This window comes from Myiozetetes cayanensis, unplaced genomic scaffold (assembly GCF_022539395.1).
Source record: "Myiozetetes cayanensis isolate MyiCay16 unplaced genomic scaffold, myiCay2020 scf31, whole genome shotgun sequence".
Classification (NCBI taxonomy): domain Eukaryota; kingdom Metazoa; phylum Chordata; class Aves; order Passeriformes; family Tyrannidae; genus Myiozetetes; species Myiozetetes cayanensis.
Window position 1 is genome coordinate 6,743,328 of NW_026087533.1, and position 14,683 is coordinate 6,758,010.

The 14,683-nt window shown below is 49.8% G+C and overlaps 2 protein-coding genes and 1 long non-coding RNA gene across 3 annotated transcripts; 2 read left to right on the plus strand and 1 right to left on the minus strand.

Annotated features, from left to right (window-relative positions):
• Positions 1–1,851: 1,851 nt before the first annotated feature.
• Positions 1,852–3,414, minus strand: GJA9 (gap junction protein alpha 9). Its single transcript, XM_050326437.1, has one exon. It carries the CDS (start codon positions 3,412–3,414, stop codon positions 1,852–1,854), a length of 1,563 nt encoding a protein of 520 aa, XP_050182394.1.
• A 3,715-nt stretch (positions 3,415–7,129) lies between these two features.
• Positions 7,130–7,782, plus strand: LOC126645797 (uncharacterized). Its single transcript, XR_007630160.1, has 3 exons — positions 7,130–7,177; positions 7,439–7,527; positions 7,608–7,782. It is a non-coding gene; the product is annotated as an uncharacterized LOC126645797 (long non-coding RNA).
• Positions 7,783–7,900: 118 nt separating this feature from the next.
• LOC126645796 (NF-kappa-B inhibitor delta-like) lies at positions 7,901–14,384 on the plus strand. Its single transcript, XM_050326592.1, has 9 exons — positions 7,901–8,010; positions 8,464–8,648; positions 9,251–9,356; positions 9,865–10,011; positions 10,737–10,788; positions 11,252–11,415; positions 11,654–11,767; positions 12,134–12,298; positions 13,988–14,384. The coding sequence occupies exons 2-9, from the start codon at positions 8,503–8,505 to the stop codon at positions 14,045–14,047; spliced, it is 954 nt and encodes a 317-aa protein (XP_050182549.1). The 5' UTR covers positions 7,901–8,010; positions 8,464–8,502; the 3' UTR covers positions 14,048–14,384.
• Positions 14,385–14,683: the final 299 nt, after the last annotated feature.

Consider the following 14,683-nt stretch of genomic DNA (forward strand, 5'->3'; position numbering starts at 1 on the left):
TCCCCTGTGTAAACATCTAAATGCTAACTTTCTATTATTTGGCAGTGGGAGCAGAGTGCATTAAATACTAAGCTTTTTTATTACAGACATTAAATGCAAAACAAGCATCAGCAGTTACCGCCCACAGAATCTTATGCATCAAGAAATGCAGGAGTTAAAGCCAATAAAGAGTTAAAGTAGCAGTATTAACTGACCTAAATCAGGCTATACATTTATGTGCATTCCAGTGTATTACACAATGTTAAATTTTACACTGCAGACAGGATTATGTAGGGCTGTATTTATGTACACACAGAGAATGATATAAGAGGTGAAAAGGATACCTGCTGAAAGAAACAGTGAATAGTTGTAATAGCACTGATGTGTGTTTCGTACGTGGACAGGGCCAAAAGAGCTTTTTAGGTTTTCTGGCTCCTTTTTTCTAGTATTGTACAGCTTTTCAGCCAGTCTGAAGCATGACTGTCTGGTAAGCACAGTGACCATGCACACCTTAAGAGTTTCATTATGCTGTAACATCATGATGATACTTGCCATAAAATATTTTTCCAGTGTATGTACAGTAAGTTACATCCACTAGTAAAAAACCCACGTGTATACACTAATGCATCTCAGCTGTGACCACCTCACCAAGTATTTACAACCTGTCAGTTCTGTGTGACTCAAGTAAATGTATTTCATACACAGAAAGCTCTATTATAAATGTAACAGTATTTTGTTCATCTTTGTCTCCTTTACTAATTCAAGGTATTCTTGGAACTTTCCTTACACCGTATGGACCAGAGCAGCAAGTGAATGAATGTCCTTAATGTTTTATTACCCCCAAAAAAAGCATAAACAAAAATGCTCCTTCTAAACAAGTATAAGCTTTGTTTGATTTAAAAGTTTCAGAATTTGAGGGAAAGACAACAGAAAGGGAATAGTTTTACAATTTGATAAACCTTTGATATGCCTTTTGTAATTGTAAATGAAAGCAGGAATGTACTACTGTATTTACTTTTTTTCTCTCTCTCTTTTTTTTGGTTGTTTTGTGTTATTGTTTTTTGGGGTTTTTTTCTATTTTCCATAGTAAGCCTTCTGTTTTGCGAAATTCAAAATTTCTGATTAATAAATTTCAGTAACTTTTTTTCTGATTTTAAAAAAATTGCTATCTTATTAGTGTTATGCAAAATGTCAAAATTAAAGCTCATAGCTTGTTTGCAATTCACAATGCTTTAAAAATGTAATAGTGTATTGAACTCTAATAGTAAAAGAAATTCACTTTGATTTTTCTGCTGAGGAAGTCAGTGGTGATACACTGAAAAAAAAGTGTACCACAGAGTCAAAGAACGGGTGATCTGTATATCGAATGTTTTGTTCTTTTTGTATTTAACCCAGTTTGAAGAGTGGGATATGTCTGACATTCTGCTTTCAGACAGCTATGAAAAGTCTGAATTCTCAGACTAAGTGGAAACATGTTTACCAATAAGTTCTCCTGAGAGCGCCAGTGCCACCTTTAGCCTAATTTCATTTACTGGTCTCTGCAAAATATATTGTTAGACTGTAAATTTTTTCTTCTACTTTTATTCACTTAAAAAAAGTCATGCCAGACTTTTCATATGTGGACTTAGAGGATGTATGTTCTCCTTTTTAGCTGGAAGGAGTGTAGAAATTTATACACTGAGGTCTATGCCACATTTTCATTACAAAAGAAGAGACTGTTTAAAAGTTACTTAGCTACCATTCAAAGGGTTACACGACTTTTTTATCTGTGTGAAAAAGCTGGGTAAAGTTGAATGATTTAGCTACCCTTACACACGTCTTCTTATGTCTCCTTGTTCAGTAATTATTCCAACACTGATGGGTTAAATCCCACTATATTTGAAGATCAGTGGGGGCACGCCTGCTGCTGGCATTACTTGACAGTGACAGTTGCCTAGACAGAGAGTAAAGCTTAGGACTATTCAAGTTTCTACTTTGTGTAGATTCTGAGCTCACCTCTGTAGAGTCAGGAGTGTCTGGTCGGCTAAAATTTTTTATGTCAGTATTGTAAGGAGGAGTTTGGGCGTTGTTTGCACTGAAACTGCTTTGTCCTGTGTTGCTGGTCTTTGGAAGAGAATTTGTTGAAGCTCCTGCACTCTCAACCGTTGCTGAGCAGTTCCAAGACAAACCAATTCCATGCTGCCGCCTAAAACTGGTACAAGGAAAAATTGTATTGGGTTGCAGTGAAGTTTGAGATGGCATGTCAGTAAAGCTTCTCAAACACATGTTTGAAGCCATATCTGCATTCTGAGTAACAACAAGGAAATGTTCCTTTTCAGCCTCTTTTTGTGCATCATGCACTTCAGTCCCAAGCTCGCCAAGAAAACCCTCGTTATTATTCATGCTGACATTTTGAGTCTGATTTTCTAAAGCATTTGTAGTTGGCCTCTTCTTTGGCAATTTATTTTCCTGATTGCAATGGGTGTAATTACTGCTGCTTTCTGTGTGATTGTTTTGCACAGACTGAAACATAGAGGGAGAAATTAGAACTGGGTAGAGAGTAGTGTCAGTTTGCTTTTCCATAAAAAAGGTATAACTGCTAAGTGCACAAGGAAGAGTTTTCTGAGGGGTGGTGGATATTCCAAAAGAAGACTGCGGTATCACAGAGTATTTCTTAGACGTGTTTATGTGGAATTTGTCAGAGTCGTCCTTGTTTTTATTCTGCTCACAGAGTCCCATTTTAATTTTTCGTAATCCTAAGTGGATAATTTCCAGGATATTTAAAAGCAATGATACAGTCGCTATTGATTGCATGAATAATATAAAGACTGTCTTTTCTGTTGGTCTAGATACAAAGCAGTCAACTGTGTTTGGACATGGATGTCTCTGACATTTATAAAGGGGATCTAGATGAAAGCCATAAAGAAGATACTGCCCAATCATAAAGCTGACTTCCACTGCAGATCTTGTGAAAATATGTATCACGTAAGTGCAGAGCAAAGAGCCTCTCAGGGGGGCTTTATTTAGCTTTCTTTGATCCAATTGCCGGAGTTCTCTCTCCAGCCTTTTACGATCTTTAGTCATTTCTAATTCGGTGCTTTCAAGTTCCACCCTTACCTGAGCTTTCTGTTTTTGCCTCTCTTTTTCCAAGGCTCTTAGTCTGTATAAGGCATGACCCATATACACCAAGGAAGGGGAAGACACAAATATAACTTGCAAGACCCAGTATCTTATGAGAGAGATGGGAAAGGCCTCATCATAACACACATTTCTGCAACCAGGTTGCTCAGTATTGCATATAAATTCTGATTGCTCATCGTTCCAGACATCTTCGGTTGCCACTCCGAGGACAAGCATTCGAAATATGAAGAGGATCGTTAGCCAAATCTTTCCGATAATAGTAGAATGGATGTGGACCTCTTCTAAAATGCCTCCAAGGAAATTCCAGTCTCCCATGGTTATTCTGCCATCTGAACACTAAAATGTATGAGAGCAAAAAAGTATAAAACATCATAAAAGCTGCATTCCTTCCTTAACGCATTACGAAAAAAGTGATACTGGGCAAAACTATCGTGGCTTACATGGTAACCTTGGCAACTTGAACAACTGCTCAGTGATAATCTGGGTATTATTTTCTCTCATCTACAAGATGGAAAACTGCATCATCTGCCCATGTCGACTTTAAAAGACATCCTGATAAGCACATTACTATGAGGTATTAAGCACCCTCAGTCTGCATCAGATCAGTGGAAACTAATGGACCTTGACTTGTAGCAGGATTTTAAGAGCATTAGTGATCCATTTGAACCATCACATGATAGCAATGTAAGAGCAGTATGTTATATTTAAGACACTTATGAAGGTATGGGAATATTTCCTGGTCCTCTGTTTTGGATGTTCCAAGTCTCACATCACAGCTGAAGTGGAAATTGATTATACAAAGGAACTCAAGAGGGAATAAAGTATCTCACTAAAATGTCTTTGTTAATTTAAAAAATATATTTAAGCATACAATTTTGTGCAGACAGACATTTGCTCTTTGTTTGCAAACGTCCATGATAAATAAATAGAATCAGCATAATTGGTCTCGTTTCCTCTATTCGATGACACCTGCATTTGAAATAGTGAATAAGGGTCTAAGTGTCAAGAGTTACTATATTTGGCCACAATTCTTTGAAAAATACAGGATTTATACAAAAATTCTTTACCAGCATTATATCTGGGTATAAGCAGTACATCTGCAGATTTTCCTTTTCATTGTACGTACAGTGCAATTCAACAGATTTCAGTTATACTGAAAAGGAGAATAGTAACTTTCTTTCAGTATTTTTTAGGAAAAACGTGGTTTAACATAGCTTTTTCTGTTCAAATGGGATTAATTTTCACCCTCAAAAATAATTGTTAAGAAATCAGAAGGAAGTTGGAGTCTTCTGGTCACAATACTGAGGACCATAGAGGGAACATCATGTAAAGGCAGCCTTCTAAACATGAAAATACTCTTGCAAATCAGTATACAAATAGACAAGTTAGACATTTTTTAAAGAGAAGAAAATTAAAATTAAAACATACCTTTCTTTACAAAAATGTGTAAAACTAAACATCTGCGACGTCCAATAAAAAGTCAGAACCACTGCCATCTTCCATCCATGTGAGTAAATTTTTCTGGAGGCGGCATTAGCAGTGCAATGGCCAAGGACACAGCCTGGTATTAATGAGTAACTCCACTGCTAGGACCATTATGAGTTAAGAAGTATACAGGACTATAATGTTCTTTTAGGTGATTCTCATCAGTGCTCTGCAAAAGCGTATTCCTGTTTCAAATGTCCTGCGAAGGATGAATAAACTTCCTCTGCTGAGCACTCTAAAAAGCTAATCATTATATTTTAATTTTGGTGCTGAGGATCAGTCAATAGGTCATGTCCGATTTTATAGTTAAATGGCAGCTTGCCTAGAAGTACTTAATCATTTTGGCAAACTAGCAGTCTACAGCCAGCCATTTCTAGGATTCTAAACAAAAGTCTTTTCTATGGAGTATTTAAAGTATGTTTCTAAACATTTTTCTTTTATTGCTAAAAAGTCATCTAAGTCTGCTGAAGTGGTCCACAGACATCTCCCATCCCCCCAGCTCCTGCAAAGATGCTGAAGCAGATACGTTTGAAAACCCCAAGTGTTCAGTAAGACTGAACTACTTTACTTGCTCTGTAAAAGCTAAATGTTAAGGCAAACATTTAATGGTTTGCACACCATGTTCTGGAATGCATTACCTCCTTCAAAATGGTATTGCAGTCAAATAACAACTTAACAAGCAGGTTTGCTGCAAAACATCCCCCAAAAGTTCTAATGACTATATTGTGTTTTCTTGTTTAGGGTCAAATGTCGCAGTAATCGTTAATCATTCAATCGTGGAAATATTCTCTGAAGATCAAGGCCTTTTTATTCCTATTCATCAATAATGTCCACTTTGTGTGTACAATTGATTTTTATTTTCTACTGTATTTGTCTGACCCACAATGGCCAGCTAGATAATTAGAGGCACAAACATTGGTGACATGTCCTATAGGCTTTCAGGGTAACATGGACTCAGTTTTCTTTCAGTAGTGAAGTAAGATCACAAAAAATAAACTGCAGTAATGAGAAATCTGGACAACTGTACTACTCTGTTGTCTTTAAGACCACCAAATTCAGAAGTACTGTGTTTGAAGGCAGATCAGAGATTACCATATGAAGACTGAGGTACATACTCTTCACATTCGTCAGTTTTCTGGGCTAACTTTTGATTGCTAAGACACACATGCAAATCAGTAGCTGCACATTTATGTTTTCGCTTTCACAAGCAAAATTTCTGAAGATGTCCTGTCATGTGTCAGAAAGTTTAAGGTGGGGTTGGTTTTTTTTGTTTGGTTTTTTTTTTTTTTAAATTTCTGTCTGCCTTTATTTTAGTTTGCTGTTGATATTTTTTAATTAATTTCTCTCAGTTCCTTAGCTTTAAAAATTTGAGTTTGCTATCTACTTTTGTCTTGTTTGCTGTCTCTTTTCCTCTATTAATCCCTTGGCTTTAAGATTTTGCTTATATATACACACTGCTATTGTAGCTTGCTCTTTTTAGTTCTCTCTTGACCATCTTATTCCTTTTTGCATTTTCAAGTTTCCTTCCATGTCTACTTTGATCAGGCTCCCTCTCCCTATTTTTTTCTTGCTGTTTGTCTCATGGGGTCTGCACTGCACTCCACTAAGTCACCCTTAGACTGCGGAGTGTGGGGAAACATGCCCCACAAAACTGGGGCACAGGGGGAGCAGTAACACCTTCCCCAACTCGAGGTCCTGGGGACCCCCCCCCCCCTCCCGGAGTGTGTCATCCTCCCCCCAAACAAAGGCACCAGCCTTTATTTGGTCTTGGAGGTCTTCGTGGTCTCGGTGAGTCTCGTAGTCTGCTGGGTCTGGGGGGACAGAGCCCCCACCTCCAAATTGGTCAGAGGCCCCATAAACAGGGCAGAGATCCTCCGCAAAATGACTGAGGGGCTGAGGGGGACCCTAGGGAACCCCCCGGCGTTGTCGTCCCTAGTAGGTGCCGATGACGTCACATGGGAACAGCTAAGGTACCTTCCTGGGACTCCCCTCCCGGCCCCCGGCCAGTTGCCCCCGGCCCCCTTCGATTGGGTCCCACGGGGTCCCCGAAGCTCCGCCCCGTGTCACTCATCTCAACAGTGACACCGCGGGCGTTTTGGTGGCATTTCCCTCCGGGGCGGGGCCTCCCCCTCGCCCCCCCCAAAACGGCCCCTGCGCCCGCCCCGGCCCCATTTGCCCCCGGGACCCCGCGGAATGCGGCCTCACAGAGGTAAGGTTGGAGCAGGGGAGGGCGCGGGCCCTTTAAGACTCGTTTTTAGGGGACGCTGGCCCTTTAAGACTCTGGGTGGGGGTGCTGGCCCTTTAAGACACCTGGCCCTTTAAGACCCTCCTTTAGGGGACACTGGCCCTTTAAGACCCTCATTTAGGCGGCATTGGCCCTTTAAGAGCTACTTTTAGGGAACATTGGCCCTTTAAGAACCGAGGAGGGGAATACTTGCTCTTAAAGAGACCGGGAGGGACACACGCGCACACACACACACACTGGCCCTTTAAGCGGGGGGCGGGAATTTCCGTGTCCCCTCTGCCGGATTCTCCCGGCGGGGTTGAGGGGGATCCCGCAGCGGCGGGGCCAGCGGGGGCGGGCGGTGACGCAGTGGGTATCCCCGTGACTTCACGACAGGGGCATTCCGTGGGTTTGAGGAGTCCCGGGAGTCGGGGTGGGGTTTGGCCGGGAGTTCGGATGGCACACGGGGGTTTTGGGGGAGGTGTCTCAGGAGTTCGGGGGGGATCACCAGGCGTCTGGAGCGGTCCTGGGAATTTGGCGGGGTCTCAGGGGTTCAGGGGAGATCTCAGGAGTTTTAAGGGTCTCCCAGTCACTCGGGTAACCCCCCAAACCTCTCCTTGCCCCTCTCAGGTCCCCCACGCGCAGCCCCCCCCCAGACGGTAAAGCAACTGCTGAAGGAGCTGCGGCAGCAGCAGAGCGGGGAAGGGGCAAGATCCCCGGTGAGTCACACCCTTCCTCCAGGTGACACCCTCCTCCCCCTCCCCTCGCTGACCCCCTCACTGTCCCCTCTGCTCTCCAGGGTTTGGCTGTGCCCCCTCCACACCCCGCGGATGGTGAGTGACTTCTGACCCCCCCGGTGCCCCCCGAAATACCACTCATTGCCCTCCCACTCCCCTCCTGTGGCCCCAATTGCCACCCTCCCATGCCCCCCATTGCCCCCCAATCCCCCCTTGTGCCTCCCAGATCCTCCCCATGTTGCCCACTTTGCCCCCCATTGCACTGCCAGGTCCTCCCCAATCCTTCCCAATCAACTCCAAGCCCTCCCCTATGTCTCTCCACTCACACCTGGTCTTCCCTTAGGTGCCCCCTGGCCCAGACCCCGTCTAGTGACCCCCAAGCCTTGTGGGGTCCCCCCTGTGTCCCCCCCCAGCAGCCCGGCAGGGGCCCATGGGGAAGGGGCCCATGGTCTGGGGGGTTTTCAGGTGAGAGGGAGGTCAGAGGGGGCAATGGGAGGGAAATGGGGTTCACAACTGGGAGTTAAATGGGGGGCAATGGGCTAAATGGGGGTCAATGGGGGGAAATGAGGGGCAATGTGGGGGCAATGACAGAAATGGGGGGGGAAACTGGAGGCAAAGGAAGGCAGATGGGGGAATCGGGGGCAATGGGGAGTTAAATGGGGGCAATGGGAGGGTTAAGGAGGGCAGTGGGAGGGAATGGGAGGAAATGAGGGGGAATGGGGCAAATAGGAGGGCCATAGGGGGCAATGGAGGAGCAGTGTGGGAGATGGGGAAAATGGGGGCAGCTGGATAGGGCAAAGGGAGGGAAGTGGGGGGAAAATGTGAGGGTTACTGGAGCAGGATTTGGGGGGTCCCTGGAGCCCTGAGGGGTAACTGGGACCAGACCCTCCCCTCTTGATCTCTGTTTCCCCCCCCAAGGCTGCTGCTACCCCTGGCCCTGCCTGGACCCACCCCCCCATGCCAGGAAGGGAATTTGGGGGCCCCCCGATGGGGAGGGAGACCCCAGACCCTGATCTTGACCCCCGGGAACTAGCGGTTGCCCGCGCTGCGCTGTGGGGCCAAGACCCCTGGGAGCTGCTGTGGCAGGACGAGGAGGGGGACACGTAAGGGGGGACCGTGGGGGCCGGGGGTACAGGAGTCATGGGGGATGTGGGGGTTCTCCATGGGGGGGGGTCAATGGCCTGGGCACAATGAGGGCAGTGGCGAGGTTCGTGGAGGTTATTTGGGTCAGTAGGAGGGACAGCGGAAAAGTCAATGGGGAAGCAAATGGGGAGTCACTGGGGGAGCCAGTGGGGGAGACATGGGAAGCCGGGGGAGGGGTCAGTGGGGTGTCAATGGGGCCCATGGAGAGGACAAGGGGAGACCAAAGGGGGGGAAATGAGGAGGTCAGTCACCTGGGGTCAATATGGGGGGATCAATGTGGGGTGAATGGGGGGTAAATAGGAGGGTCAACGAGGAGTTCACTGGGGGGGCCAAGGGGGGCAACAGTGGGCTACTGGGGGAATCATGGTGAGGTAATTGGGGTGTCAATGGTGGAGTCAGTGGGGCAAGAAGGGTGCTGGGAAGCCCCCAGGGGCAGTTGTGGAGTGCTGGGAATCCCCCAGGGGCAGTTGTGGAGTGCTGGGAAGAGCCCCAGGGTGACAGGTCCCCGGGGGGGGGTGTCTGAGGGTCAAGAGAGTTCCGTCTAATCCCGCTCTACCCTCAGGCTGCTGCACGTGCTCTGTGCAGGGGGGCTGCGAGCGCCTGCCCGGGCTGCAGCTGAGGCTCTGCGGGATCTGGGAGGGCTTGAGATGCGGGAGCACCTGGGAAAGGTGAGGGGGCAGCACAAGGGGTAAGACAGGGGCTATGGGGGCACTTAATGGGTCCTCGTGGGGCAATAAGGGGATGGCGGGGGTAAAAGGGCAATTATGGCATGATCAGAGGGTTATGGGGATAATTAATTATGGGGGTGGGGTAGTTAATTCTGGGGTTATTAATCACAGGGTTCTGTCATAGCCTAATAATGGGGGGGATGGGTGAGTGATGGGGGGAAAAAGGGGTAATTAATAATGGGGGTAATTAGAGGCCACTAAAGGGCTAATGAAGGAGCAATTAATAACAGAGGGTAATAAGGGGGGCAGAACAGTAAAAGTGCACCAGGGTGATAATTTGTGGGTTGGGGTGCTGGGTTTTCCGTACCACCCCTGACTCCCCCAGACCCCACTGACCCTTCCTTTTCCTCCACCAGACCCCCACAGACACCTCTTTTACCCCCAAGACCCCCTGACCTCCCCCCAAGATTCCCTCAGGTCCCCATGATGCCTCCTTCTGCCCTCCCAGACCCCGCTGCTGGTGGCAGCGGCAGCAGCGGCTCCGGGAATTGTGCGGGACCTGCTGGTTCTGGGGGCCGATCCCGATGCCGCTGACCACAGGGGCCGGACGGCCCTGCACCTGGCAGCAGCCTATGGACACCCTGAAATTCTCCAGGTGAGACCCCAAACCCCTCCCTGGGCTCCCCAAAATCCTACAGGCGAGACCCCCAACACTCCCTTCCCTGGGCCCCAAAGTCCTCCAGGTGAGACCCCAGACTCCAAATCCTTCAGGTGAGACTCCAAATCCTGTGAAATCCTCTAGGTGAGAACCCCAAATCCTGTATGTGTAGGCCCCACACCCCCAAATCCTACAGGTGAGACCGCAAATCCTCCATGTACCACCCCAAACCCCCTTCGGGGCTCCTTCGAATCCTCCAAGTGCAACCCCAAGCCCTGCAGGGCCTAGGCAACCAGAAGGGACCCCAGAATCCTCCCAAAGGGGACCCAGGGGGACCCCAAAACTTGCCCTGGGGCATCTCAGGTGTCCAGGAGGGACCCTAACCCTTGGGGCGGAACCGAAAACAGGCCCCTAAAGGACTCAGGTGTCCTGTGGAACCTCAAAAGCAGCCCAGGGAGATCCCAGGTGTCTATCTGGGACCACAAAACCCCCATGGGGGACCCCAGAATCACTTCAGTAGGACCCAGGCATCTGATGCCCTGCTATTGTGGACCTCAAAACCCCTCAAAAGGGTCCCATGTGTCTGTGAGCCCCCAGAACTGGCCCAGAGGGGTCCCAGGTGTCCAGGAGGGAACCCAGACCCCCAGGGTAGACTCCACAATCCGCCCAGAGGGGTCCCAAGTGTGCAGGGGGACCCCAGATCTCTCCCCCCACCTTTCCAGGCCATGATGTCCTCGGGAGTCCCTGTCAACGTGGAGGCCAGAAACTTTGAGGGTCAGTAAATTTGGGGGGCCCAGGGAGGGGGAGGGGCTCAGGGTGGGTCCCTGAGTTTGGGGTGAGGGGGGCTCTTGGGAAATCCTGGAGTCCTTCTCTGGGAGAGACCAGGGGGGTTCAGTTGAGGGGTCTACATTTGGCGGGGGTTAAGGTGTTCCTGATTTAGGGCATCTGAGGAGTCCACAATTTCAGGGTATCTTCAGGGAGTCCCACTTGAGGGGACCTCAACATAGGGGAGTTGGGGATCCTTGGGAATCCCCATTTTTTTTTGTACCTATTGCGGAGGTTCATGGTGGAGACATAGCTGTTTTGTGGTGCTGAGGGTCCCCAGTTTGGGGGTCCCAGTTGATGGGGGAGCGTCTGGGGATGTGTGTACTTTGGGGAGTCCCTGGCATTATTTCCAATTCCAGGGGGACTCTATTTGGGGATGGCCCATCCTGACCCCCTTTGTTCCCCTCCCCAGGCCAGACACCCCTGCACTGCGCTGTCCTAGCCCACAATGCTTCACTGCGGGGGGGCACTACCCCCGCAGGGGCCCCTGTGGGGGGATCCCCCATTCCCACCCTCCAGGACCGACTCCGCTGTGTCGAACTGCTGCTGCACATGGGAGCAGACAGCAGCAGCCAGGTATGGACACCCCCAGGATACACAGGTGTCCCCCAGATGTCCAGGTGTCCCTCAGACCCCCTGGGTGCATGCCCAGGCCCCTGTGCCACCCTTCAAAGACCACTGTGTCCTGCCTCAAGGTCCCCATGGGCTGGGTAGACCTGAGCTCCCAGGCACTGAGGTCTGAGGGGGTCAGGGGAAAGTTGCAGGGCGGGTGGGTCTCCCTGTGGGACCTCCTCGACTCCTGTCTCCCTCCCAGGACACCAAAAGCAGCCTGACAGCCCTACACCTGGCCGTGCAGGGTGGCAACCTGGCCCTGGCCCACCTACTGCTGCGCCAGCCCGGCATGGCCCCACGCCTGGTCAATATGAAGGTCTGGGGGGCTTGGAGGGGTTCGAGGGGATTGTGGGGCTGGAGGGAGCTCTGAGGTGCTCTATGGGGGGCCCTAAGTGGGGCGATCAGAGGTGTATGTGGGGCACTATGGGGGGCTCTGGTGTTCCCCCAGTGCTTAGATGGGCTCTGGGGGATGGGGGGGGTTGGTGTCTGTGGGGGGCTCTGGCGGGGGTAGAGGGGACTTTGGGAGGTTCAAGGGGATCAAAAGGGCCCTGGGGGGCTTTGGGGTGTCTGTGGAGGGGCTGGTGGGGGGGTCTGGACGTGTCAGGTCTTGAGAGTCTCTGAGGTACCTCTCAGGGGGCTAGAGGGTAATTTGGAGGTGCCCTGAGCCCTTCCTGTCCCCCAGGCCCATGGAAACACGCCCCTGCACATGGCAGCAGCACTGCCCGGAACCCCCAGCCAGGAGCCCCTCGTGCGGCTGCTCCTGGCCTGGGGGGCTGACCCCAGTGCCCGGAACCTGGAACATGACCTGCCTCAAGGGCTGCTGCCCCCTGGGCCCCCCGGAGACCAGGTGGGACCCCTGGATCCCTGCCCCCACACCCAGCACCCCCCCAGCACCCTGCTGCATCCAAAAACCTCCCGTTGGTGGGGAGGAAATGCCGCAAATCACTCCTGGAATCCCAAAATCCCACTCTTTTACCCCAAATCCCTCTGTTTTACCCCAAATCCTGCTATTGTATCCCAAAATCCCATTGCTATGCCCCAAAATCCTGCTTTTGTACCCCAAATCCCATTGCTTTACCTCTCATTGGTCACAGCCAGCACAGCTTCATGAGGGGAAAGTCCTGCTTGTTGAACTTCATTTCCTTCTATGACAGGGTAACCCACTTAGTTGATCTAGGAAAGCCAGGAGATGTAATCCTTTTGGATTTCAGTAAAGTTTATGACACGATCTCTCCCAGGATCCTTCTGAATGAACTGTCCAGCCCACAGCTGGATAAAGACATCATGTGGCGGATGAGGAGTTGGCTCATGGGTCAGGCAGAGGGTGACGGTGACTGGGGTGACATCAGGCTGTGACCTGTCACTAGTGGGGTTCCACAGGGCTCCATCTTGGGTCCTGTGGTCTTCAACATCTTCATCAATGACTTGGATGCAGGAGTGGAAGGGAGACTAATTAAGTTTGCAGATAACATTGAATTGGAGGAGCTATTGAGTCACTCAAGGGCAGGGAGGCCCCGCAGAGACATCTTGACAAATTAAAGAGATGGGCAATCGCCAACTGTGTGAAGTTTAACAAGGGCAAGTGCCGGATTCTGCACCTGAGACGGGGCAACCCTGGCTTTGTGTATAGACTGGGGAATGAGAGGCTCGAGACAGCTGAGGGAAGGGACCTGGGGGTCCTGGTCGATGGCCATGAGTCAGCACTGCCCTGGCAGACAGGAGGGCCAACCGTGTCCTAGGGGGCATCAGGCAAAGCATCACCAACCAGTCAAGGGAGGATTGTCCTGCTCTGCTCTGTACTTGGGTGGCCTTACCTCAAGTCCTGGGGGCAGTCTTGGACACCACAATATAGAAAAGACACTAAGTAAGGAGAACATCCAAAGAAGGCCACAGGGATGAGAAAGGGTCTGGAGGTGAAGCTTTATGAGGAGCAGCTGAGGGCACTTGGTTTGTTCAGACTGAGATCAGACCTCACTGGGCTGTTTAACATCCTCATGGAGGAGGGCAGGTACCAGTCTCTTCTGTGACCAGTGACAGGACCCAAGGGAATGGCTGGAGTTGTTCTAGGGAAGGTTTAAGCTGGATATCGGGTAAAGATTCTTCCCCCAGAGGGTGATCGGGCACTGATCAGGCTCTCCAGGACAGTGGTCACAGCCCCAAGGCTGACAGAGTGCAAACAGAGTTTGGACAACGCTCTAAAGGACATGGTGTGATTGTTGGGATCTCTCCTCTTGAACAGAGCCAGGAACTGGACCAGATGATCTTTGTTGGTCCCTTCCAACTTAGCATATTTTGTGAAATCCTGCTACTTTGCCCCAAAATCCTGCCGCTCACCTCAAAATCCTCCTTTTTACCCCAAATCCTGCTCTTTTACTCCCTAAATCCCACTGCTTTACCCCCAAATCCTGCTGATTCACCCTTCCCATTTTCACAATCCCTGAAACTGCGGAGTCCCAGGACCTTCAGGTGACACCCCTCTCTTCTGGTGTCAAACACTGGGATTTGGGGATCCCACTGACCCCTCCCTCCCCCACAGCTCCGCCTCCTCCTGAGGAGCCGCCGCGGGTCCCGCCGGTCCCTCCCCACCACGGAGTGATGTCATAGGGGTGGGGTCTCCTGAGTATGGGGGTGGCACAGCCCCATATTGTGGGATTCCCCACCATGTCAATTTTTCCCAATTTCAGTGAAATTGCCCACAAATTTCTGTGAAATGAGTTTGAACCACATTGGTTTGGGGAGAGGGGCACTGGAAGAAAGGGAGATCCAGGCCCCCTTTCCCCCCCAGTACACTCCTACCTCCCCGGCCTTGTTAATGGAGGTTGCTAATGAGGTGGAGGTCCCCCCAGATTGGGGCATTTGAGATGGAGGACCCCAAACCAGGTGGGGACCCCAACACTGAGGAATTCTGGAACTAAATAAAAACATTGTTAAAATCTGAGTCCAGTTTTTCCTAGTCCCCTCGGTCCTTCCCCAGACCCTCCCAATGCATCCCAGTCCCTCCCCAGTGCATCAAAAAGGGGGAAAAGGGCTTTGAATTGACAAACCTCCTTTTCCATTATTTGAAGGATTAAAGCGAGGAAACCCCCTTCTTTGACACCATTTCAAGGCCTTAAATTGAGGGGGAAAATGGCAGGAAAGGCGAGGGTAAAGGGGTGGAAAATGCGAGGAGAAAAGGGTGGTAACCATGAGCCTCCCTGAGACCCTCCCGTTCATGGGCCACCCAGCGGATGAA